The sequence below is a fragment of the Xiphophorus couchianus genome, chromosome 13, assembly GCF_001444195.1.
Source record: "Xiphophorus couchianus chromosome 13, X_couchianus-1.0, whole genome shotgun sequence".
NCBI lineage: Eukaryota > Metazoa > Chordata > Actinopteri > Cyprinodontiformes > Poeciliidae > Xiphophorus > Xiphophorus couchianus.
This window is the reverse complement of record NC_040240.1, coordinates 23,290,662-23,315,619: the sequence shown is the minus strand read 5'-3', so window position 1 is coordinate 23,315,619 and position 24,958 is coordinate 23,290,662. Positions and strand designations below refer to the sequence as shown.

Sequence of the window (24,958 nt, the reverse complement as noted above, 5' to 3'; positions counted from 1 at the left end):
CAAAATAGCATTTTTGTTCTAGCATATAATAAGAGATAAATAATTTTTACCTGATGTTCAGGAGATTAAAGGTACATTTGGAGAGATACAACAGCAAAATTAAACTACTTTAATAAACACAGAACCAAGAAGTCACTTTTATAATAATCTTTATTTAGAATGATGTTGGTTGTGTTAAATTGTTGGGAGTTAGTTGAACAATTTTGTTTCTAGTAAAACAGCTTTTCTGAACTATGTCCATCCATCCATTTTCTAACACCCTTGTCCCTAGTGGGGTCGGGAGGTGCTGGTGTCTATCTCCAGCTAACTTTTCAGGCGAGAGGCGACACAGAGGACAAACAACCGTGTACACACACACCTAGGGAGAATTTAGAGAGACTAATTAACCTGACAGTCATGTTTATGGACTGTGGGTGGAAGCCACCATGCAAAGTGGCTTTGCCACCTGGAGAGAACCCACCATGCACAGGGAGAACATGCAAACTCCATGCAGAAAGACCCCGGGCTGGGAATCAAACCCAGGACCTTCTTGCTGCAAAGCAACAATGCTACCAACTGCGCCACTGTGCAGACTACTTCTGAATTATGTATGAATGTAAAAAGTTTACTTTTAGGTACAGTATACATAATCTAAAAAAACCCCAAAAATCAACATCCCTCATTTTGGTTACACATTGATGGAAAAAAGACTGTTTGGTTTGTCTGGGCTCTGAGCAGTTAAGTCAGAACATTCCCTCTCTGTAACGGTGGATCAGCTCTGAGACGTCCTCCTTACATACTTTTATCCAGCCATCCTCCTGCATGTGGTACACTTAAGATAGAAAGAGAAGAAATAAAAATGAATACAGGTGTTCACACTTCTCTAAACTCATGATACAAAGCTCAGAGGATTACCACAACAATCCATTCTGAGGGAAATATTGTGGAAATCCAAAAAGAAAAACAGCACAAAAAACCTAGACATTACATATTTCATCAGTTTTGACATTTTTTTTCAGATGTACTCACTGTTCACCACTCCACCAGAGTAAGCATCCCTGTGAGTAGCATGAGCGATGCCTCGACGGCCGAGTTCATACGCCTCCTCCACCGTCATGTCTTCTCTGTAGCCGCTGTCCACCACTCCATAGGCGTAGCCATTTCCACACCCAGTAGAAAACATCCGGCCAGACAAACGAGTCCCATTTTCATCCACATAGTACAGACCAGGGCCCTGCAAAAGACAAAAGTTGTGGCTGATCTTTAATAAGTTTTATTTTTGATGTAGCCACAGATACATGACAAAACAATTTATATTAAATGTAGGAGGGTCATTCTCTGAATTTGGTACATGTTGTGTCTCACAGGTTTATCTCAAAGATTTTTATACAGTATAATGCAAACCACATTTTTGAGAAAATCAAGAAATGGAAATATCCATGTGTCTTGGTAATGTAAAATGCAAATATATTTTAAAAATGATGTTTTGAAAGATTTTATGGGTTGTTGAAGCGTAGAAGTCAGCCAAATGAGCCTGTCCCCACTGACCAATGTTAATTTTTCACTGAATATAAAACAAATAAAAATAGCCAGTAACTGCAAGTTATTTCTAGTAATAGGAACATTTTTAGGTATACTTTAACCTAAATAAAAGGAATATGAGAAAAATACATGAATTATTTATAAAATAGCACTTTTAAATCACGTCCCTCCAGTTTTGTTCAACCCCGTAACAGCAGACCAATCCCTCCTTTTTATAAGTAATGGCTCAGTCTAATTTCCTCAGCACCCTGGAAGTGACATCACTTAAGTCTCTTCCTGCTCACACTGTAAAAAGATTTAAGTGTTAATATAGTTTCTTACCTATATATTCATAATATTTTATCCAAAGACCGTCATCGTCATGATCAACCTTTCAACACTGTTACGCACGTAAATGATATTTATTGTTGTTTGGGGAAAAGTAAAGAGTGGTCTTTGAAAAATATTTTAATGTCTTGTTTTCATCATATTATATGTTACTTCATACCCTAGCTGATGTGGACTTATGGCAACTTTTAGCAAAAATCTTCAACCCCGTAACCCTGTTACATAAATGGTGGTTTTGTTATGGGGTTGAATGTTGGACTGTTGTTAAGCCAGTCAGTGTGATCAACCCCATTACAGTCTTTTACACTGGGTTCAACCCCGAAACGTGATACATTGTTATTTTTTTTATAATAACAGCAAATATTAAACTAATATTTGTTGGGTTATATGCAAAGTTTAAAGAATGATTCGAAACACAAAAAAGCCTAATTTATTGTTTATTTTGAAGTGATTTATGAAAAGCGCTTTTACATCAAGTTGCCATATTCTACTTATCAGTCTAATTATTATGATTCAGAATCAAATAAAATATATTTACAATTAGTTATGTTAATCAAGGAACATGTGATCTCAAAGGGGCTGGAAGAATTAGTTTATTATGTTATAGAGTTATAGTCATAGAAGAATCAAATTGTCCCGTTACGGGGTTGAATTTAAAGCAACCTAAGTAACAAAGAAATTCGTAATACTGTTTTCATGCATAAAGTGGGGAAACATATTTTCTTGGAGGTTCAATGAATCCTTCTATAGATGCAGTGTTCAAAAACACAATTTTTTGTAGTATATTTTTAAGTAACCGAAGATCCCAAAATGTACAGAATTCAGAGAATCACCCAGGAGCAGATTATGAATGACAGTATTTTGAATGGTATTAGCGGTCTATTTCATGGGCACCTTTGTTGGTGAAGACAGGTGTTGCACCCAAAAGGGGGAAACGCTGAACGTGTAACTTGCGCAAAATAACCAACCCATGTTTTATTTTGGCGGGTCAAACTGACAGAACACTTTAAGTTCCGGGTCAGAGGTGAACTCGGATCTCCTCTATTGCTGTTGCTGCTGTCACTGTGGCTAGTTGCTTGTGTTTGGCGTTTTCCAAAATCACTGAAGAATACTGTTGGATCGAGCCAAATTAACACAGCCGAAGGATTATATGGTGTGTTTTCTGGCAACAACTCGACAGTGAGTCGTTTATATTTACGTACTTTGTTTTTCTGTTTTAATAGTATAAATGCTGTAGCGACACGCCCACTCAAATCTATGTATTGGTGAGAAAAAAATTATCTTATGGATTAAAAGATTATTCTCTTTTTGTTAATTTTGTGGCCGAATAGAAGACATGTCCTCAAAGTATTAAATAAGCCTTTTGATTTTTGTAAATTTCTCCTTTTTAGGATACTTTTAGTTACTTTTCTATGATTTTGATGACGGCCTAAAAAACTCTGGAATTGGTTCATTTATTTGGAGTTGTGCAACAAAACAAAAAAAACAATTCATTGTTTATTGAAACAATACTTAAGTCAATTAAGTTTAATTGACTCTAATGTCAATTAAACTTAGATACAACTTGAAACTGGACTTTAATTTGATCTGTAACTTTTATCTGATCTTGAACTTGAAAAATGCTTCATGCAATATAGCAATTATTTCATTGATGAGTGTTGAAGTTGTTTTGGATAGCAGTTTAATCCTGTTTAAATGTGAATGCTAATTTGTATTTTTTTTATGGCCTTGTTTTGGTCAGGGGTTTTTTTCCACCCCCTGTTTCAACCCAGGATGGCGAGCTACCGTATCACTGCAACTTTGCAGTAGGACTTAATTGAACCAATCTACTTTATTTTTCCAGACCTTTTGCCTTGGATCATGGACTAAAAACATTCGGATTATTGATTGATGGACCATTAATCACCCTGCATACAAAAGAACGGACTTGAATATGACACCCAACTCTTGGGTGTCATCTGGGTTTTTTGTTGTTGTTTTCCTGTTGTGTTTATTGCTTATACTAATAGGAAAATATTATTATTGAATACCTTCCTAAATATATGCAAATATGAAAATTTGAATACAATAACTTAAACTTACTTCCTGTCTGATGGTGTTTTATTCACACGCACGGGCTCCTCTGACTGCCTATCACCACATTACCGTAATCAGGCGCCTAGCTTTAATTAGCGTTGCAAACGCTAGATGCTGCTGTCAACAGGTGTTTGATGGATGAATTGTTGTAAAATGATACATTTTTCAGGCTTTGATGATTATGGCTGAGATGCAAAGAAAAATAAATGGATGACCTGCACAAAGATCAAAGACAGCTCTGATTTTAATTCAGCTGACAAGGTAATCAGCACGTCAACTTTACCCTGGTGTACCATCTTAGTGCCTTGAATCATTGGCTTAGCCTCTACATTAAGTACTAGTTTAATATTGATTGTACTGACCCTTCCTTGATTTCTCTTTGGTGATGAGCTCTTATTTCTCAGAGTTTGGAAAGCCTTAATTTTGTGATTAATTGTTGTTACCTTTTATGCACTTTCCTTCACTTCCCCTGCTTCCTGTCTAGCTCAGACATACAAATTCAGAACTATGTGTTGGTTTTAGAGTTGGTTGAAACTTCCCTCTGCATCACTCCTATTACCTTATATAGGACTTTACTGTGGCGCTGATTTTGTTGATAAACCTCAACCCAACATATGACAATAGTAACTAAATCTAGGTCTTAAATGATAAACTTTTATTTTCTAATAGTTTGAAAACTTACATTGTTATGCAGAAATTTAAGCAGTATGAGCCTATGATTGAGGTAAAACAACCACTAACAGCTCACCTCTTTGTCCCATCCACAGATCATGCTCCCCACAGAAAGGCCCATGCCTTTGTAACCCAGCATCATGTTACACAAAAGCTTAGAAGCAGCAGCTACAGAAATCCGATGATTGTTCCTCAGTCTGTACAACCTGAAAAAAAAATAAAAAATACATGACAGTTAATGAGCAAATGAATTAATAAACACTAAAACAATACACTGATATAGTTTTATGTCGAAACAAATGTGCTTACCCTACTTTTTTTAAACCATGAATATATCACTTTCAGTAAGTACAAGCAATAACTGTGGACTTCTGGTGATGTAAGGCAACAAAGAGATCTTCAATTGAAACGATATAACAATATATGCTGAATGATAAGCATCAACATGAGAAAGACACTCATGAAATTAAATTTACTGAACAACAAAAGAAAGAACCATGAAGGGAAAAAAGTGATGAACAGAGGTTAGCAAGGTAAGCTAGCTTAACCACAACATGTTCACCAGATGTGGAGGTACTGGAGAACTGATTTGCCTAGCTCACTCATTGGCTGTTGAGATGCACTGGTCCAATCTTTAGGGCATACTGAATTTTTAATATGCCAATTCTGAAAACATGCCTGGTAAGGTGAAGCTTGTTTGAATTGTGGGATGGACAAAAAACAAAGTCTCCTAAAAAAATATAAACAAATGTAAAATAGCATGTGATGCAAAGTAAAGAGAAAAACACCAGATCATAGTGGGTAATCAAGCCTCTTGGCACAGCATGAGGCTTTTCACAGGAGTTATTTTTGGGTGCCTTGGATTTGTCTTTTTTATGGTCTGAGTTGAACTCCACACAGAAGCTGTGATTTCAAAAGACTACATTATGAACAAATTATCAGTCAATTAAAAGAGGACTTGGGATAATGTCAGCACTAAATACTGTAGATAGCCAAAAATATCAACAATATGTCATTGTAGTCATGACAACTACCTCATGACAGATGATCTAAACACATAATTGAATAAAGCAGCCTTCATATTTAGGGTTGAACATATCAATAATATCAGTAATCTACATTTGAATTTGTGATTAATAAAAATTATCTGAAGCCTTCTCAGACATCTAATTTAACAAAATACAATTTTCAACGTTTGTCATGTTTTGCGGTAAGTGGTGGTAAGGATAGATGAGGAGACCCAGGTTGTGATGAGAAATGATGAATTTAATGAAGATGTCAGAATACAAAAGTCCGACAGCACAGGTAAGCAGAAGGCTTGGAGCTAAGAACTGGTAGCAACTGAAGTAACTCAAAAAAACAGGCACTGGGAAGACACAGGCTGACACAACAGTAAAGACAAGGAGCAGGGAACACAGGTGGGATTAATACACAAGGGGTAATCAGGGAACATGAGACAGCTTTGGGCAATCAAGGGGTAGACGGGATAACACAGAGACTCAACTGACACAGAAACACCAAATCCTTACAACGTTAATGAACTTCAATAGAAGCAGTATGTCATTCTGTACTCAAAACGGCATTTGAACATAGCAGCAAAGCAACATCCCACTGTGGGGTCTTCCATCCGCCTTCTCTTGATGCTGGTGTGGTAACGTTGCTGGAAAAAGACTCTACATGCTACAGACTTTGGTTGAACAACAAAGTTTTATTACAATACTGCAGCCCAAATCAGCATGACCGAATTGGCCTAATTGTAGTGAAATCCCCGCAATCGATAGACAGCACCCCATATATTGGGTTCTGGTTAACACACTCTCTCCTCCAAGTTTACATTATCACGTGCCTGTGTTCCCGTTATGGGCATGTTCAGGTCACATTGGTAGTATGTCTGCTAATGCATCTGAAATCCATGTACTGTATGAAACCTGCTTTTTGAACTCAATGTCTCTTTTTCTCTACCGGTCCTCTAGAACATTACCAAAAAATTCCTCATGTGTGATCAGATATTACTCCATGCATTTCATATTCTGAAAATGTTGGGCCACAACCCACAGGATCAAGAGACTGTTTTGGCTTGGCAAGAATATTTTGAAGTGATTTGGAAAATAAGTAGTGAATGTGGATAAAAAAGGTTTAATCTGAGGAAGTTTTTTTTTGTTTTGTTTTATTACTACAAATAATAATAAAAAAAACCATATTTGTCAAATAAATCAGTAGAGGAGCAAGACCTTTTGTGTTTTACTTTACATTGCTGCCAAACAAAAAGTTCTGTCTTTATCAAACATGCAACTAATTTTCCTATGTAACTGGCAAGACAAGCAGAAATAGAAAGACAGATACCACAAAGCTATCATGATTACATGTTTAATAGAAAGAAATGAAAGCCCAAAAAAGGTTTCTAAACATTTATATTTCAGTGTAAATGCATAGATCCTAAATATAATTTAGTCATTTTTCTGAGCATCTAGAAATTGAAAATTCAGAACAAACCTGCATTCTTTGGCAAGGAGTCTCTCCCAGTACAGGCAGTCTGCAGCACTGCCTGACATGGTGCCCAATAGATAGGGGTTGATCTCTATCACCTTGTTGACATCATTGGATGCTGTCATGTCAAAGAAAAAAAATTCTGTAACCAAGACTATGGATTAAAGTATATCAGTGTCACACAAAAGAGTCATTCCACAAGTTACTCTTGCTATGAACAGTAATAGCAGGTGCTCCTTCCTCATTATTATTTTCAACTTTTATTGAAAATAATAGTTGAATATATTCAGAAAATATAAACAACATCCACACCACTGTTGTTGCTTGCTATTTGATAAATCTCTAACAGCTGACAGTCAGTGGTGCCAAAAAATTACCCAGCCCACTGATGCCTAAGAACCAGCGGATCCAAAGCAGGATAAAGAAATGTTAAAATGAATTTATATTTAGGCTGTACTCCTTAGAGTATCACAACTATGTATGCAAGGGCGTAAATCCCATCTCATTATTGGGGGAGACCATAAACTGGAAAATTTCTTAAGAGCAATTTTGGGGGAGTCGGGGAAGTTACAGTGAAATGTAACGTAAATATGGTTTAAAATTTTTTAAAACACATTCAAGCTGCAAGACCAAAAATGACTAATAATGCACATCAAACGTGTGTTTTTCTCAGTAAACAAACTGTTGAGAATTAAAATTAAAATTCAAATGTTGCTTCTATTTGAGTTTTGTTCCGTCTGACTGATCTAATTTCTGCTACACCTTTACAAAAAATTAAGGTTCTAAATAAAAAAGCTTTAATGAGTAATAAAATTCCCCATAAACATTGTTTTATTGTAATAGCTCCCAATACAAGTTATGGGCTGTTTAAATTATAACTTGTTAAGTTGCTTTATTTTTAAGCCATTTTTTAGTTTTGTCATGTCCTGGATGGCTGAGAACCAACAGGTAGATAGAAATTAATATCTGGGGAACATCATAACTTAAACGTAACATTTAAAGCACCAGGGTTTATATAAAAAATATTCAGATTTTATTTTGTGGTTTTAAAGGCTCTACGTTGAAGACAGTGAGAAATAAAGGCGGCTTTCTGTTTTTGGGGCCTGCCCATAGCAATGCATAGGGAGAGCAGTGACTGACTGCCTCCATGACTTGCATGACAGGCACCTATTGTTCTACACCCAATAGAACGTCTCTTTATTTATTATTCTTCCGTCACCGTTAATGCGGCTCGTACCGCTGCGTGCACCCCCACAAAAGTGGTATCAAAACGTGCGGCTATTACTTTTAGTGGGATTCGGAGTTACCATGGCGACGATGCCCCAAAATACATTGAAGTCAATGGAGCGAGGTGACAACAAAATTCTCAAAATACCCTATTTTTGAGGATTTTCTGTGTCATCATGAATTCACGTAGAAATGCCATTCAAGGGGCGTGCTGTGGTGGCGCAGGGGGTTAGCACGCCCCACGCTTTGAGGCCTTAGTCCTCGACGCGGACCTCGCGGGTTCGACTCCCGGTCCCGACGACCTTTACCACATGTCTTCCTCACCCTCCTTCCTGTCTGCCTACTGTACAAAAAATACGAGCCACTAGCGCCGCAAAAACTCTTCGGAGGGAAAAAAAAAAGAAATGCCATTCAAATGTAATTTTGTAGATACCCCTGTGAAGTGAAGACAGCACATCGATACAAATTACGGTTTGTCCACAACTTGTCTCTAAGCAACCCAAAGTTTTTGATTTTTTGTAAAATTAGAGTGTAACTGACACTCTGCTAGAGTGAGAGAAGGAGTGCCATTTTGACCCCAAAATATTTTTTAACTCACCCTCACACCCACAAATATCGCCCTATCGGTATCAAACTCGGTCATGGCATTGATACGCCTGCTCTGGTAAAATGCTTTCGAAATTTATCAAGCGCTTACGGTTTTCTGTCAAGGTGCTTCAGATCAAAGTCTTACGACAGGATAAGCTCACGCTCTCATCCATTGACTTCCATATATTTCTGAAAAATGTCAGAGCTCCGCACACACCATCTTTCTCTCATCGCTGTTATCACTGTGAATGAGGTAGAGATATGAATCGCAGTATTATCGGAGACGACAAATAGCCCTCTCATACGCTTCAAACAGTTTTCGAATACGTATCACGGTTCCCAAACGGGAATTAGTTGTTCGGAGTGCTTTTTTTAGTCAAACTGGCTGGCTCAAACAGATAGAATTCTGTATCTCTCTGCATGTCTCACTCACAGCTGACAGTTGGCAGAAGATTAATTACCATAGCAACGGAACACAGAGCAGGGAGAGCTTCTGCTTAGGACTACAAATACGCATCACTGTAGTTCTAACTATAGTCTAACATTCAGTTAAAACAGAGGAGGACTTGAGCTGGCCTTTAGAACTACTTGCTGCTATGGGCTGTATATATCTGATTTAACCCAAACACTGTTACTTATAAGATTAGTGTAGCCCTTTAAAATAAAGCTTACAGAAAAGTTCAAAATAAAAGCCTGAATACACCTCTCAGGCCTTTCTTATCTTTTTCTCTCAGGTTAGTGCAGAGAGAGCTACCGATCGCGGTACTATCGGAGACGACAAATAGCCCTATCATATGCTTCAAATGGTTTTTGGATCGGCCTTATGGTTCCTGAACGGTAAGGAGTTGTTCGGACTGCATTTTTTAGAAAATGTGACTGCTTCAAACAGATACAATCCTGTCTCTCCCTCTCTGTCTCACTCACATGACAGTTGAGCTGCTCTTTAGAACTACAATGACTGAAGGTTAGAACTACAACATGGCGGAACTGTTAGTTACTACAGAGGAGGTCTGAGCTGGCCTTTAGAACTACTTGTGTTTTTAGACATTATATAACCAATCACTGTTGCACGTGGGATTAGTTTGGCCCTTGGAAATGAAGCTTCAAATAAATTTCAAAATAAAAGCATTGACATTTTTTACATCAAGGGTTAGGGTTTTTAGCATCTTTATCACATTTTCCAAATTCATGTGGACCTCCACATCTTGCACACCTAACTTTTCCTTTACATTCCTTTGCAATGTGTCCCATTCTTTGGCAAGTAAAACATCTGAGGGGTTTAGGGATGTAATCTCTAACTCTGTAATTCATGTATCCCAGCTGGACATTTTCTGGCATAATATTTTCAAATTGTAGAATCACAATAGTGTCTTTAAGTTCCCCATCTCTTTTACTTTTAATGCTGGTGGCATCTATTATTTTCCCTTCTTTGATTTTTTTTTTCACCTCTTCCATTGTCATTTCAAGTGGAACTCCTGAAATTACTCCTCTCAGCCTCACTAAAGATCCTAGAATATATGTTTTAATTCTTTCCCTCATCAGGGTTTTCATTTTGATTATCTTCTGTTGCTGTGATTCACTGACAGCATGTATTAGCACTTTTCTGTAATTCATGATTCTAGCCGTTTTAATTTTCCCTATTTCTTCATCTATTGCTTTGGTCAGTTTTATCGGGTGAATATAACCCCCATCTTGCTTGAATTCCACCATTACTTTGAATTCCACTTCTATGTTAAAGTCATCCTGTTCTCGTGAACTCGCAGGCCGTTGGTTTGTTTTTGTTCTTTTGCTAACTTCTGCTCTTGCCTCACTTTCTTCCGACCAACTTCTTGCCCTTTCTTGTCTCTTCCTAATTGCTCTTTTCATTCGTGATGATCTTGATATCATCCATTCCATCACATTCCCACTATTTCCTCCTGATGTAGAAGCCATATTGCTACAGTCAATGTACAGTTTATGTGATCCACCAAAATCAAATCCTACCAGCTTCGTTTGTTTGCTACGTTCACTTGCTTCTCCTTCAAAATCCCACACTTTGGACTGAACCATTGTTCTAATAATGGTAGGGGGGACCTAAAAATTCATTCTTATTTTATTCTGAGATAAATGGCAGATTTATTTCTTCTTTTTGTTTCTTTTGTCTTTTCATATTGATATTATTTACATGCAAATGTTTCTTCAATTATTTAGTTTTTTGGGGGGGACAATTCTAAACTTTTCCAAGATTGGGGGGGTCCGGACCCCCGACATTTACGCCTATGTACGTCTGTATGTCTGTGAATGCCTCAGTGACTGATAATCTTTTAACATTTTCTTTCGAAACAACTTAATTGTCAAGCACATTATTGTGAGGTTAAGTTATTACAGTAAACACAACTTGTTACCATTTTATACAAAGTCAATTTTATTATTTAGTGGATGTAACTTTTGTATAAAGTAAATGAGTAAATTACATGTTTTGCAGTTAAATGGGATTGAAGGAACACAGGCAGAAGCAACTGCAAAATGTCATTCCAACGTTACGCTTTAACAAGTATTCTCATGTCATCTTTTTTTTTTTTTTTTAACTCAACGCACCTGCTCTATTAACGTCACTGCACCTCTGCCCCACCTCTCTCATTGACCCATATTATTTACCCAGGTATCGTCCAGCTGAAGCTCTGGAGTCCACGGCCACGATGACTCCATGCCGGAACTTGAAGGCCAGGGTGGTCGTTCCGTGGTTCATCTCAATATTCACCCCTCCCTCCTTGTTGCAGGAGGTCAGAAACCCTGAAGGCTGCGATGAAACAAAACAGAAATATGGCTTCATGTTACTGAACCCCATTTATGGAAATATGAGAGAGAAATAATTTATAGTTTATAGCTCAGGTAGCCACTTTTAATCGCCTTTATCATTTAATAATAAAAACTAACAATCCATAACACAAGAGACGCGTAAAACAACTCGACTCACGTCATGCGTCAGTGCTTTAAATTATAACATTGTGTTTTTGTTTTTAAATTAAGATAATATGATACTCACCTCCTCTCCCACCGGAACAGCAAATTCCTGAGCTGAGGATCCAAAACTGTAATGATTAGTTCGGTCGACGAGATGCGTTTGTCTGGTTCCGAAAATCTGCCCACTGGTTTCAGAAAAAGGTTTCAAACCACTAACTTCAACAAGAGCCATTATATTTCTGTCAGAATATTAGATTATAATGCAACTTTATATTGTTACAGGTTTTAATATTTCCCGAAACAACGTCGGCAGTTCACAGCTCCGTGGATTGTTTCCTCATACGTGACAAAGAATCCGAAAGTGAAAGAAATCTGTGAAATGTTTTTTATAGACATTTTTTTAATACCGTAAATTGTATTTAATGGATGAATAAATTTGAAATAAATGTCTATATTCACCATACTTTATGTTTTTTAACATAAAATATAAAAAATAAATCACTATTCAGTTTAAATGTAAAGTTTTGTCAATGAGCGATGCCTAACACCTTTTAAGCCAATGGAAACGCACCTATTTCAGCATCATCAGTCTCCATGCGGAAAAGCAGAAATTTGGTTGCAAGAAGGTAGGTGAAGATTATAAAGCAATGAAGTTTAAAATTATTCCTTTAAGTGATGGGTCACTGTGTTTTTAATGAGTTATAAAACAGCAAGCTGTGCAGGTGCTGCATTAATAAATCAGAATGCTGAAAATAAAATCAAGAACAAAATTGACAATCTGTAATCAAAATTTTTATCTGTATTTAATGACCTTTACACATTTAAATCCTTGCAGTCGCCCATTACAGTGTTTGAATTATTCCACAAAACAGTGACAATGAAAAATAATGTTTCAGAAATGCTTTGGTTACACCATCACATCCAAAGCCTGTAGAGATTTCCTGTATTTTGTTGTTTTATTGAAGATCAGGCTGTTTCCATCTTCTGCACCGTCTCTTGAACGACCTCCAGCTTTAAGGGAACAACTTTCTCTGTCAGAACCTTCGTTGTTCCGGGACGATACTTGTAATTCATTTTCCTACAAAAGTAAGAGTAAAAAAAAACCATTTTGAATATAATTTATAAAATTTTTCCTTTATACTGTACTATAAAGTTTAAATGTGCTAAACATTTATCACAATATCATATTTTACCTTACATGATGTAATAAATGTAAAAGACTTATAATATACAGTACATCTTAATTTAACATTTTTGCTTTGCACAATAAAGTGGCAGCTTGTTTAAGGATTCAAACAACAAGCAGGAAGAAATTCAGAAACCATTTTCTGATATTTCCCAAATATTTGAGAAATATTTGCAAAAGAAAGGTGGTTTGGAGACATGATTAAAACATAATTAAAATCCACTCTTCTAGAAGCCTTTTCAGAAAGTTACTCAGACTTATTCAAGTCTACCTGTCATCTTTGTACTCGGACTCCTGGTAGGGTCTGATGTAGTCCACTCCTTGTTTAGTGATGACACAGACGTCGATGTTGTTGCCTGAGCCGAGGTCACTCATGATGCCTGCATGGATGGACGATCTTACCAACTCCTTCGCCTCCTCCAGCTGAGGGAGAGAAGAAATAAATCTTAGGAAGAAGCAAATGGGCAGACAAAGACTGAACTGCAATATAGTGGAGTAAACCTCTATGATTCAATGTTTTTATGATCAATTTTGATTCTTTGCAGGAAATAATTTTGTGGCTGATATTGATTGATAGAAAAAATAATATTTCACCAGATGGAAAGAAGCATTTTAATGTACCTCTAGATTGTGTTTGAATCCGTCTTCTAAAATCCCGAGAGCAGCCAGATCACCTGATCCTGTGTGAACACAAAATAATACTACTTGAAACAGGCGTTATTTAATTCTAGCTTGAATATAAAAACAAAAAAACAATTTCTAGTGCATTAAAAAAAGAAAAACTGTCACAAGACAACACCTGAAGAGCATGTTTTAATTATCTTAATAAACAAACAATGACAAGAGCATCTCTGCAGCTTTGGCAATGTTGGCAATAATGTAATAATACTTTTTATTAGGCAGAATTATATTTCATACCCATTGCAAGATAAGGGACCTTATCTACATCTCCATATGGACCCACAGTGTATAGATGGTTCCCAGTACAGTCCACTCCTCCCAGTAACAGGTTGGCACCAATCTGACCGTGATACCTGAGGACAAGACACAAAATAAGATTAACACACAAATATTAAAATAACAAGAAACAGGCTGTTTTTTTATGCCATTCCAACAGAGATGTCCACACATGCACAAAGTGCTGACCTGTACAGCATGTCCTGCAGTATGTTCACCGCCATGACAACACGAGGGTTTCTCCCGCTGTTCAGGGAGAAGATGGAGAGGTTGGATGACAGAAGCTCTGTGGTTTTCTCTGTGTCTGCGGCTGTTCCTGCTCCACAGCAACTAAAAAATAAGGAAATGAAATAATGATGATGAGAAAACAGACAAACCAGAGGAGGAATCTAGCTTTCTAGAATAAGGAAGAAAGAAGCAGTAACTTATTTTTGTAGTTTATGTTCTGCTTTAGCAATGAAAGGGATCTACATGGTTTGTAATTTCTATTTTAATACCCATCTTAACACACTTTCCATGTCATTCTATCTTAAATTGCATGTGATATAAGTCTTTCCTTTATAGATTCTCAATTAAAAATTATATGACTCCACCGTTCCTTTTACTGCTATTAAATAAAGGGGAAGCAAATACAGCAAATGGTGCCAAAACAAATCAAAATCAAATCAAATCAAATTTTATTTGTATAGCACATTTCAGCAGCAAGGCATTTCAAAGTGCTTTACATCATAACAAACACAGAATCACAATGCAATATAGAATCAATCATTAAGTCAAGTTACATCAATAAATTTGTAATTGATTACATTTCAAATACAATCCTAAACAGGTGGGTTTTCAGTTGAGATTTAAAAGAAGTCAGTGTTTCAGCTGTTTTACAGTTTTCTGGAAGTTTGTTCCAAATATGTGTTGCATAGATGCTGAAAGCTGCTTCTCCTCGTTTGGTTCTGGTTCTGGGTATGCAGAGCAGACCAGAACCGGAAGACCTGAGAGGTCTGGAAGGTTGATACAGCAACAGCAGATCTTTAATGTATTGTGGTTCTAAGCCATTCAGTGATTTATAAACTAACAACAGTATTTTAAAGTCTATTCTCTGAGCTACAGGGAGCCAGTGGAGGGACTTTAAAACTGGTGTTATGTGCTCTATCTTCCTGGTTTTAGTCAGAACGCCAGCAGCAGCATTCTGGATCAGCTGCAGCTGTTTGATTGATTTGTTGGACAGACCTGTGAAGACGCTGTTGCAATAATCAATACGACTGAAGATGAACGCATGGATGAGCTTCTCTAGATCTGGCTGAGACATCAGTCCTTTAATCCTGGAAATGTTCTTCAGGTGATAGAAGGCCGACTTTGTGACTGTCTTTATGTGGCTCTGGAGGTTCAGGTCAGAGTCCATCACTACTCCCAGGTTTCGGGCTGATCGCTGGTTTTCAGTTGTAATAACTGAAGCTGTGCGTTGACTCTAGATCTATAACTCTAGATCTATAACTCTAGATCGTTCCTCTTTAGGTCCAAAAATAATAACTTCTGTTTTGTTTCTGTTCAGCTGGAGAAAGTTTTGGCACATCCACACATTTATCTGTTCTAAGCATCTGTTCAGTGATTGGATGGGCTCTGAGTCACCTGGTGACATCGTAATGTAGAGCTGTGTGTCATCTGCATAGTTATGGTAGCTAATATTATTTCCTGCTATAACCTGAGCTAGTGGGAGCATATAAATATTGAATAAAAGGGGTCCTAGGATTGAACCTTGGGGTACCCCACATGTGACCTTTGACAAGAAACCTAGGACAAGTATGTGAAGGAAAAACTGCGACAAACAGCCCTGAGCCATGCAGCAACTATCCAAATTGTTAACATTCTATTAATTACTCTATATTTATAATCACTTTTAATCTACGTCGAAGAAAAGAAAAAGTGGAATACAAATGATGTAACATCCTATGGATGGTTGGATATTATAGAAAACTTTTTTATCCATATCATATTTTCACTTCTATTCATTCCAATCAAAACTCGTCAAACTTACTACATGTTTGGAGAAATGAAATGGATCTTTTCACACATCTTGTCGGCCACCACTTCACTGGATGTGGCTCTTGTGTCGGCGCCCAGGACAACTCCATCCTACACAGCAGAACACAAAAGTGAAGATCAAACTAAAACTGTTTATAACTTATATTAAACACATATGTTTAATATTTTGTATCAGTTCAAATAACTATAAAGTTATTGTCATACAGCTGTATTTTGTATTTTTCTGGACAGATCACCGTGTTTAGGAACATGCACCCATCAAAATGTATCAAATCTTATTGTTTTACCCACTTTTACTGTGTCCATTTTGTAGTTTTGGGAATTTCAACATGTAAGTAATAAAGTCCCTGGTAGGACTTTCTCATATTTGATGCATCTGCTTATTAAAATTTGAGTAAAACAAAAATCTTTGCAGTTTTATCAACTTTATTTAATAAAAACAACTCTTTTGTTTGTGATTTTTTTAAAAACATCCTACTGTATGTTAACTTCTAACACTATTAAGCAATTTTTGCTATTTTTCTTTCAGTAACACTCACCTTGAACACAACTCCTGCTATGGTGGTTCCAGTTTTCAGAGGTTTGGGGGTTTGTCCTTTAAAAAGACCCTCTAACGCAGCATTTCTGGACAGAAGACGCAAGAGGGCGGGGGCGGAGTGCAGGTGGGAAATTATATGATTATTTGTAGAATATGTAATTATATATAATAGAACCAGCTAAGATTATACACAGTTTCATTGTGCACATTTGATAAAACAGATAAACAAGAAGGAAAAAAGTTACTTTCGCTTTTGATCCAGGTGTAAACCTGCTTTAACTGTCAGTTTTAGTTCTTCTTTCTTCACTAATAGATAGTTTTAACCGATGATCGTCAAAAATAAGCTCTTACCTAGTCGCGTTTTCAAAATTAAACCCAGCTCCGGGGGTTTCGAGGACAGTTGACAGCGCCATAGTTGCTGTTCCTGCGGCTTCGCTGCGCGTCTCGGTGCGCCTGAGGTCGCTGTTCTGAGCGTCACGGCTCCTTTCTTTCTTTCTTTCTTTCGATTTTACAGAGAAAATGGAGAAACACTACACGGACTCAAAAGTCAAAGGAGTCAGCACAGGGGTGAGTAAATCCGCATAGTTTCAATAATTGCCATATGGTGGCCTTTCCCTTTTTATACAGTGTAAAAATGAGAAAAACCGATTTACCTACATGTGAAAATGATGCCAAACTGAGTAGTTACCTGAAAATCACCATGGCGGCTCATTTAGGTCATGTTTTATCGTGAGTTATTAAGGTTTCCCTTTTAAGCTCTTATACTAATGGACATTTCAAAGTTGCAAGAGGAAATAACTTACATTTTTGGTTAAAATCTTAGCGCTACTCCTCAGTTTTAGAACTCCACTTCCCAGGATTCATAGCTTCTTTCAGGTTGCATGAATGAATACGTCAGCATGTGTTAAACCTGTCTATCTTATTGTCCCTCTCTCCTGTTTTTTTTGTCCTCAGACCACCATCTTGGCTGCCATATTTGATGGAGGGGTCGTGATTGGATCTGACTCCAGAGCTTCAATGGGAGGGTGAGGAGAGGGGTCACTTTATATGACCTTACAGCAGAGACAATGTCATATTCATGACTAAATATATGATGACATAAAGGTCAACGTTATGTCCAAAATCATATTTACACCCAAAACATTTTCTTTTTTTCTCTGTCATCATACCAAATGATGAGAACTAAAGACAGTAGACTACAGTTCTGATTTTATAAATATGCATAAAAATATACGCACATGTCAATACATGTATTATATATGTACAGTACAGACCAAAAGTTTGGACACACCTTTTATTTCAATGAGTTTCCTTTATTTTCAGGACTATTGACATTGTAGCTTCACACTGAAGGCATCAAAACTATGAATAACACATGTGGAAATATGCACTAAACAAAAAAGTGTAAAACAACAGAAAATACCCCTTATATTCTAGTTTCTTCAAAGTAGCAACCTTTTGCTGTGATTACTGCTTTGCACACACTCTGCATTTTCTTGATGAGCTTCAAGAGGTCGTCACCTGAAATGGTTTTCACTTCATAGGTCAACCTGCCCTGTCAGGATAATAAGGGGGATTTCTTGCCTTATAAATAGTCATGAAAATAAAGAAAACCCATTTTAATTAGAAGGTGTGTCCAAACTTTTGGTCTGTACTGTAGATATGCAAATATTTATATATATCCATCACAGAAACAATATAGTAAAATATACTTGAACTTGAAGGGATTATAATAACCCAATACATTTTGTTCCCAATATCATATAAAAATATGTTTGAAATAATATATTATTACATATAAATCTGTCTCTGTTATTATTTTGTTTAGGGAATATGTTTCTTCTAAAACCATCAACAAGGTGATTCAGGTTCATGACCGGATCTTCTGCTGCATGGCTGGTTCACTGGCAGACGCTCAAGCCGTCATCAAATCAGCAAAGTCTCACCTGTCCTTCCACAGGTAAACACACTCAACAAGTTTCCATACATCGGGAAAAACTTATCGTTTTAAATTAAAGGTGTATGTTGCCTTTTTCTTGCAGCGTCCATTCTAAATTATATAGTTATTTATGTAACACATCTAGAATGTTTGTTTCTGTTATAGTGTGCAGATGGAGAGTCCTCCTCTGGTGATTGCAGCAGCGTCCGTCCTGAAAGAATTGTGTTATAAAAACAAAGATGAGCTGCAGGCTGGTTTCCTTACAGCAGGATGGGACAGCAAGAAAGGAGCACAGGTTGGTCACAGTGCAGAACCTTTAATAATTATTCATACGGCTTCAACTTTTCAATATTTTGTTACACAAACAATATCATCAAACTTCAATCGACTTTATTTGGATTTTGTATTGAAAGAACAACACAAAGTAGCATAAAATGAAAATTACACAGTTTTTAGGTTTTTTTCACAAATAAAAAAAATCTATATTGTGTTTTTTATTCAAGCAGAACTGCCTTTTTTCTCCTGTTACATCAGCATGTCTATTTACTCAACTTTACTTATCTAGAGACTCAAGTTCTTCACACATTTTCCCAAGTTCAGTCAGACTGAATGTACAGCATTTCTTGCCACAGATTAAAAATTGAAGTTGGGTTTGGACTTTGACTGACCCCTTTAAAAGTAATATAAACCATTCCATCATAGCTGTGTAGATCTAGAAATGTTGCCTTGGTGGAAGGTAGATATAAGCCTCAATATCAAGGTTTTTATAGACTCTAACAGGTTTTCTTCCAGAATATTCCTGTATTTAGCTTAATTCGTCTTCTCATCGATCAAGAATTGATTTGTGGAGTGCATCACACACGGCTGTCTGGTGAACAGATTCTTGAGCCTCAGCTGTGAATTTCTGCAGCTCCTCCAGAGTTAGCATGTGCCTTTTGGTTGCTTCTCTGATTATTCCTCTCCTTCACAGCCAAAGCAAAACTCTATTTATCATTAGATGATTTTTGGAGGCTACTGGTTGCATTGGGTTTCATTTAGAAATATAAAAGTAGCTGAACACAAATGCACAACATATTCTTCTGGTTTTAACTGTAAAAAATTGAAATTGATTTATTATTTTCCCTTCAGTAATGTGTTAATCTCACTAGAGACCGTGCTGTTCTTTTCTATAAAATCACCTTAAAATACATATGGCAAATAAAAAAATATAAAAAAATGTAAAGGTGTATGAATACTTTGAAATCTGTTCAAACTCCTTTAACTGCATTGCTGATGTTCTCCTTCCTCCTCCAGGTTTATGTTGTGTCTCTGGGTGGGATGTTAATCAGTCAGCAGGTTACCATCGGCGGCTCAGGAAGCACCTACATCTACGGATACATTGACGCTAAATACAAACCCAACATGACCAGAGAGGAATGTCTACAGTTTGCCACCAATGGTACTAATAAATTTAAAAAATAATAAACAAATATTCAAACACATTCATAATTTCTTCATTGAAATAGTTTATTGAAAGGCTTAAATTTGTTTTGCAAATATTAGACTTTAATTAAATGAAAATGATTAGTGTCAACTATAAATGTATCTTTTGATGATCAATTATTACATTTTACCAGTTGGTGACATAAAAGCTGTATAATCTATCTTTTTAAGTATTAAACTTGACCTAAGTTTTGTTCTCTCTTTTCTTTCCTCTCTTTTCTCCACAGCTCTTGCTCTGGCGATGGGCAGGGACAACGTCAGCGGAGGTGTTGCTCACCTGGTGGTGATCACAGGAAAAGGGGTGGAGCATGTGGTTGTACCTGGAGACAAGCTGCCACGATTTCATGATGAATGAATGATTTTTTAAAACTTTTTTGTGTGAATGCCACTTTAAAACTTGTTAGAAAATGATCAATTTCAAGTATATTTTATTGCTTTCTGCACAAGAAAGCAATATAAAAAACTCCTCACTCAACTTCAGATTCTACAGATTAAAATTAGTTTGTTGCCTTATTGAACTTTAGATAATCTTACATGAGGAATTAAATGAATCAGTTGAGCCTGTCATTATGAACTGTTCAGTGGATGAACTGCCCCCCCCTACCCCCCAAATAAAACAAATAAATGTTCATTTTCTAACATACCGGTGTTTGGTATTATTTGTGAAGATGAAACATTTTCTTTTTTTTCATCACCTTATTTTCCCCTTTTGTCTTAATGGTATTTAGCTTCACTGCAATGGCTACGATTGGCAATTACATTCAGACTTTGTATAACCACTTCACAAATTAAATAAAAAAACCTAAAGTAAGGAAAAAATAAAATAAAGCAGGTTTTCTATGAAATGTACCGGTATGTAAAGTGCAATTAGTCTAAATGTAAAGTGTAATTACTAGTTAAATAAATTCCTGCTGATGAATGCTGTCACAGCTTCAAAATGTGCATTATGGTGCTTTTAACCAATAAATGAATAAAAATGTCACATTGGCATTTAAACATTTGACATAAAGGCCCAAATTTCCAAGTCATTGAAAAACATCAACACAGGATAAGACTTCAATAACAAGCATGGCTCAGTGTACAGCTCCATAACCTGTGAACATAATTTCTAAAATACAATTTTTAATAGCAATTATGACATTTAAAGTTTAGGCATTCATTATTATAAACTTTAAACATTTGGTTTGCATAAAACATGAGAACTAATGTGAAGCTGGCTGACCCGTCAGCCTCCCTGCAGAGGAGGAAAAGTTTAGGTTTCAGTTTCGGTTTGACTCAGAAAAAAATGGAGTCTGATATTTGAGTCTGAAGCTAGCTTGACACACAAAAGGCTTCGATAAGCATTAGCGTGCTTTAACTTAATACGCTTTAATACGCATTGAATCGCTTCCAACTGTTCACTGCGCGTCGCTTTGTTTTCAGCTCGTCAGTTATTTTACTGTCGGTGTCGTTAAAAACTGTCTGCCATGTTGGGAGAAGCAGAACCGCAATGGTTGTCCGAGGAGGTGAAAACAGGAGTAAGTAAAGAGTTTAATATGTTTAAGAAACTCTCTGGGTGGTTTATGTGTGAAGTTGTTTCGGTAAAATGATTTTTAATTCCGTTTCTAGACAACTATAATCGCCATAGAGTTTAATGGAGGCGTCGTGTTGGGCTCTGATTCCAGAGTGTCTGCAGGGTAAGTTGGACTTTATTAAATCGTAGGTAAATGAGGATTCTATGTGAATTTATTTAAAATATCTCCCCTTCACCGCTACCGATTTTCTTCTGATTATTTCACTGGGTTCTTCCGTGCAGGGAGTCCGTGGTGAACAGGGTGATGAATAAATTGTCTCCACTCCATGATAAGATCTACTGCGCCCTGTCAGGATCCGCTGCAGACGCTCAGACCATCGCAGAGATGGTGAACTACCAGCTGGATGTCCACAGGTGAGCACACCGAGGTCAGGTGTGTGGGACCTGCTGCTGCGAAGCTCTTTAAACCCTCCAGAGTTTACAGAAAACAACAAGAACTGAGCATTGTTTACATATAGAAGTGAATACTTTATATACTTGCATAGAATTTATTCAACATAATGTGAATAATGTTGCACAGAATGTATTTTCTTTTCATTATTTTGCTGACCTACTAATGTTCTGACACTATTTTCCCATTTTTTTTGTGAACATCTGTGTTTTTCTTTTACTCTAAAGCTAAAAAACTCCAAACCTAGTTATTTGTTTATGTAAATATATACATTAATTTCCTATCGTAAACAGTTTTAAAATTACTTTGTACGATTCACTTTTCATTTCTGGTTACAAACTATGAGGAATTTTGACCATAAAACTTATGTAAAAGTGAGAGATTTAATTTGAAGGGTTTGGATCCACTTTTAATCTTCTGACTGGTGGTTTTTGGACTCAGTGTCAGTTGCCAGAAGATTATATTTTCGATTAAAGCTGTAGCATGTAATTTTTACAAAAATATGTTCTTTATTTGTTAAAACTGTTGCCATGTCATGACAGCGTGGTTTGAGAGAAAAGTTCTGTGAAAAAATCAAGCTCCTCCCAGTATTACTGCCTGTAAAAATGCACCGCTCTCAGTCAAAACCAATCAGATCGATGAGGAATGTTTTAGAGCTGTCAATCAATCTTGTGTACACGTTACTCAATGTGCTAATGACAGAGAAACAAATCACAGTTACAATAAAGTTGTTTATCTGCTGCCATCGGTGGGCATGCTAACTACCTTTAGCATTCATGGCAGGTTCATTGTGGTGAACAGGGTGCAGCATAACAGAGAGCAAGGATGTGAGTGGCACATACACAAAGGTGATTGACAATGCTAAGAACCTCCTCCTGACTCCGATTGGTTGTTTCTGACTGAGTGGTGTACTTGCAGGTTTTTGCAACCCCAGTTAGTACTGGGAGCACTGGGAAAAAGCAGAGGAGCTTAATTTTTTCAAAGATTATCTGTCTTATATTGTTCTGTCACAATATAATTATAATTTTAATAAATACGTGAAAAACATTTTTTGTAAAAGTTACATAATGCAGATTTAAACAACCAAAACCATGTTTGTCAAATATGAGAATAATACTTTAACCTGGTATGTAGGCTAACACAACTAAATAAACAAAATATCAAATCATTTCATTAAATTTCAGTAAAAAAAAAAAACAACTAATGTTTTATTTTAGTGTTTAAAATATTGAAGAAATTCCCTAGTTTGGACCAAATATTTTATTAGGAGACATATAAAAAGAAACAATGTGATTTCTTAAAGGAATATGTTTTATCAATATTATAACAATATGTCTAAAGAATATAATGTCTTCTGCCAGCATGGAAATCGGTGAGGACCCACAGGTTCGATCAGCTGCCACTCTAGTGAAGAACATTTCATACAAATACAAGGAGGAGCTGTCAGCTCATCTCATTGTCGCTGGCTGGGACAGAAAAGATGGAGGACAGGTTGGTAAAGTGAAAATGTTTGCTAGAACAAACAGACAAAAAAATTAAACTTAAAAGTTAAAAATCTGTTCAAAGTCACATTCAAAATATCCTTATAGTTGGTGAGTTATACTCATGACTACTTATGTTATCAGCACACTTAATGTTACAGATGTATGTTGTAATTTTAATTGTTCCCATTTTCTTCTTTTGTTGTCTCTGTCTGACCTGCAGGTTTTTGCGACCCTGAAAGGTCTCCTGACCAAACAGCCTTTCGCTGTTGGCGGCTCAGGCAGCTCCTATGTTTATGGATTTGTTGATGCTGAGTATCGAAAAGGAATGAATAAGAAGGAGTGTCAGCAGTTTGTGGTTAACAGTAAGTGTTTTTGTTATGGATTTTTTCTAAACTAAAACTTTTCTGCATCATGTCATAGTACAGATCTTTTCATAGAAATATGCTCTCCTGTTCTTATTCTGCAGCTCTCTCTTTGGCCATGAACCGTGACGGCTCCAGCGGTGGCGTGGCATACTTGGTCACCATTGACCAACACGGCACAGAGGAGAAAGTCATTCTGGGAAATGATTTACCAACCTTTTTTGATCAGTGATCTTTCTTTCATCGTCAGGTTTTTTTTTATGATACATGTGTCCGCTCACTGGACTGTAAACCTGGAACCAGTGTACATTTATCAAATCAAATAAATTGCAGTTCTCTCTAAGTTTCAAAGCCGGAGTTTCAACAGTTTTATTCAAGTATAATTTTGCAACTTGGGGGAAAAAACAAAGTATTAAACTATAACTTTATGTTATATGCTTTTGTAATAATAACACAATAGGGAAAAATGTACCAACTGTGTTTAAAACTACACATATCAGCAGCAGAATAACTATTTAAAATACTTTGTTGGTAAAATATGTCATACAATGTGTCTCTTGAATACAGCCTCTGTTTAATAAGCATATGAACTATGTTGTATAGATGCACCAATGATACTATATGATCGTTGTTAAGTTCAGAGGTTGATTCAAACAGGAATGTTGAGCTTTTATATCTTCTTAAAGACAAATAGCTGAAACAATCTCAGAACAGACAGAATAGTTATTATAATATTTTTGGACCTGAGGTTCATGCTACGTCTTTGAAGCACAACTCAAACCAGATTGTCTAATTGAGTTTTGTTATCTTCAGACACTTATATGCTTGGTGACATGCTAAACTCTGATGGCTGCTAGTAATCTTGTACCTTCCTGTTTTTGGAAGTTTAGTTGCCATTTAGTTAAGTAATTAATTGCATGTATAATTCATGTATTTATTTTTTCCATGTTATTATCTGGAATTTTCAGTTAGGTCATAAATCTTTAGGGTCACAGATTGTAAAATATAAAAGCACTATAATATTTTTAATGCAATTACAGCCATTCATACATTCCCTTATTAGACTAATTTAAAATGGAGATTATATTATATGTAATTATAAATTATATTATTGGTGGTGATCTTTGAATGTGAAAGCAAAAAATATTGACTCGTCCTCCGCTGCATT

General features: G+C 36.4%; 4 protein-coding genes across 4 annotated transcripts; 2 read left to right on the top strand and 2 right to left on the bottom strand.

The window, feature by feature from the left end:
* Positions 1-581: 581 nt before the first annotated feature.
* Positions 582-12,213, bottom strand: psmb8a (proteasome 20S subunit beta 8A). Its single transcript, XM_028036947.1, has 6 exons — positions 11,924-12,213; positions 11,536-11,677; positions 7,090-7,201; positions 4,673-4,802; positions 1,009-1,213; positions 582-811 (listed from the first exon to the last, which is right to left on the bottom strand). Exons 1-6 carry the CDS (start codon positions 12,071-12,073, stop codon positions 723-725), a joined length of 828 nt encoding a protein of 275 aa, XP_027892748.1. The 5' UTR covers positions 12,074-12,213; the 3' UTR covers positions 582-722.
* A 402-nt stretch (positions 12,214-12,615) lies between these two features.
* Positions 12,616-17,120, bottom strand: psmb13a (proteasome 20S subunit beta 13a). Its single transcript, XM_028036948.1, has 8 exons — positions 16,911-17,120; positions 16,561-16,645; positions 16,014-16,111; positions 14,174-14,314; positions 13,946-14,061; positions 13,649-13,707; positions 13,299-13,450; positions 12,616-12,919 (listed from the first exon to the last, which is right to left on the bottom strand). Exons 1-8 carry the CDS (start codon positions 16,970-16,972, stop codon positions 12,808-12,810), a joined length of 825 nt encoding a protein of 274 aa, XP_027892749.1. The 5' UTR covers positions 16,973-17,120; the 3' UTR covers positions 12,616-12,807.
* On the top strand, positions 16,665-20,623 carry psmb12 (proteasome 20S subunit beta 12). Its single transcript, XM_028036951.1, has 7 exons — positions 16,665-16,683; positions 17,074-17,126; positions 17,514-17,584; positions 18,388-18,519; positions 18,664-18,793; positions 19,792-19,936; positions 20,208-20,623. The coding sequence occupies exons 2-7, from the start codon at positions 17,079-17,081 to the stop codon at positions 20,333-20,335; spliced, it is 654 nt and encodes a 217-aa protein (XP_027892752.1). The 5' UTR covers positions 16,665-16,683; positions 17,074-17,078; the 3' UTR covers positions 20,336-20,623.
* A 614-nt stretch (positions 20,624-21,237) lies between these two features.
* psmb9a (proteasome 20S subunit beta 9a) lies at positions 21,238-24,141 on the top strand. Its single transcript, XM_028036952.1, has 6 exons — positions 21,238-21,497; positions 21,589-21,656; positions 21,776-21,907; positions 23,306-23,435; positions 23,649-23,790; positions 23,895-24,141. The coding sequence occupies exons 1-6, from the start codon at positions 21,447-21,449 to the stop codon at positions 24,020-24,022; spliced, it is 651 nt and encodes a 216-aa protein (XP_027892753.1). The 5' UTR covers positions 21,238-21,446; the 3' UTR covers positions 24,023-24,141.
* Positions 24,142-24,958: the final 817 nt, after the last annotated feature.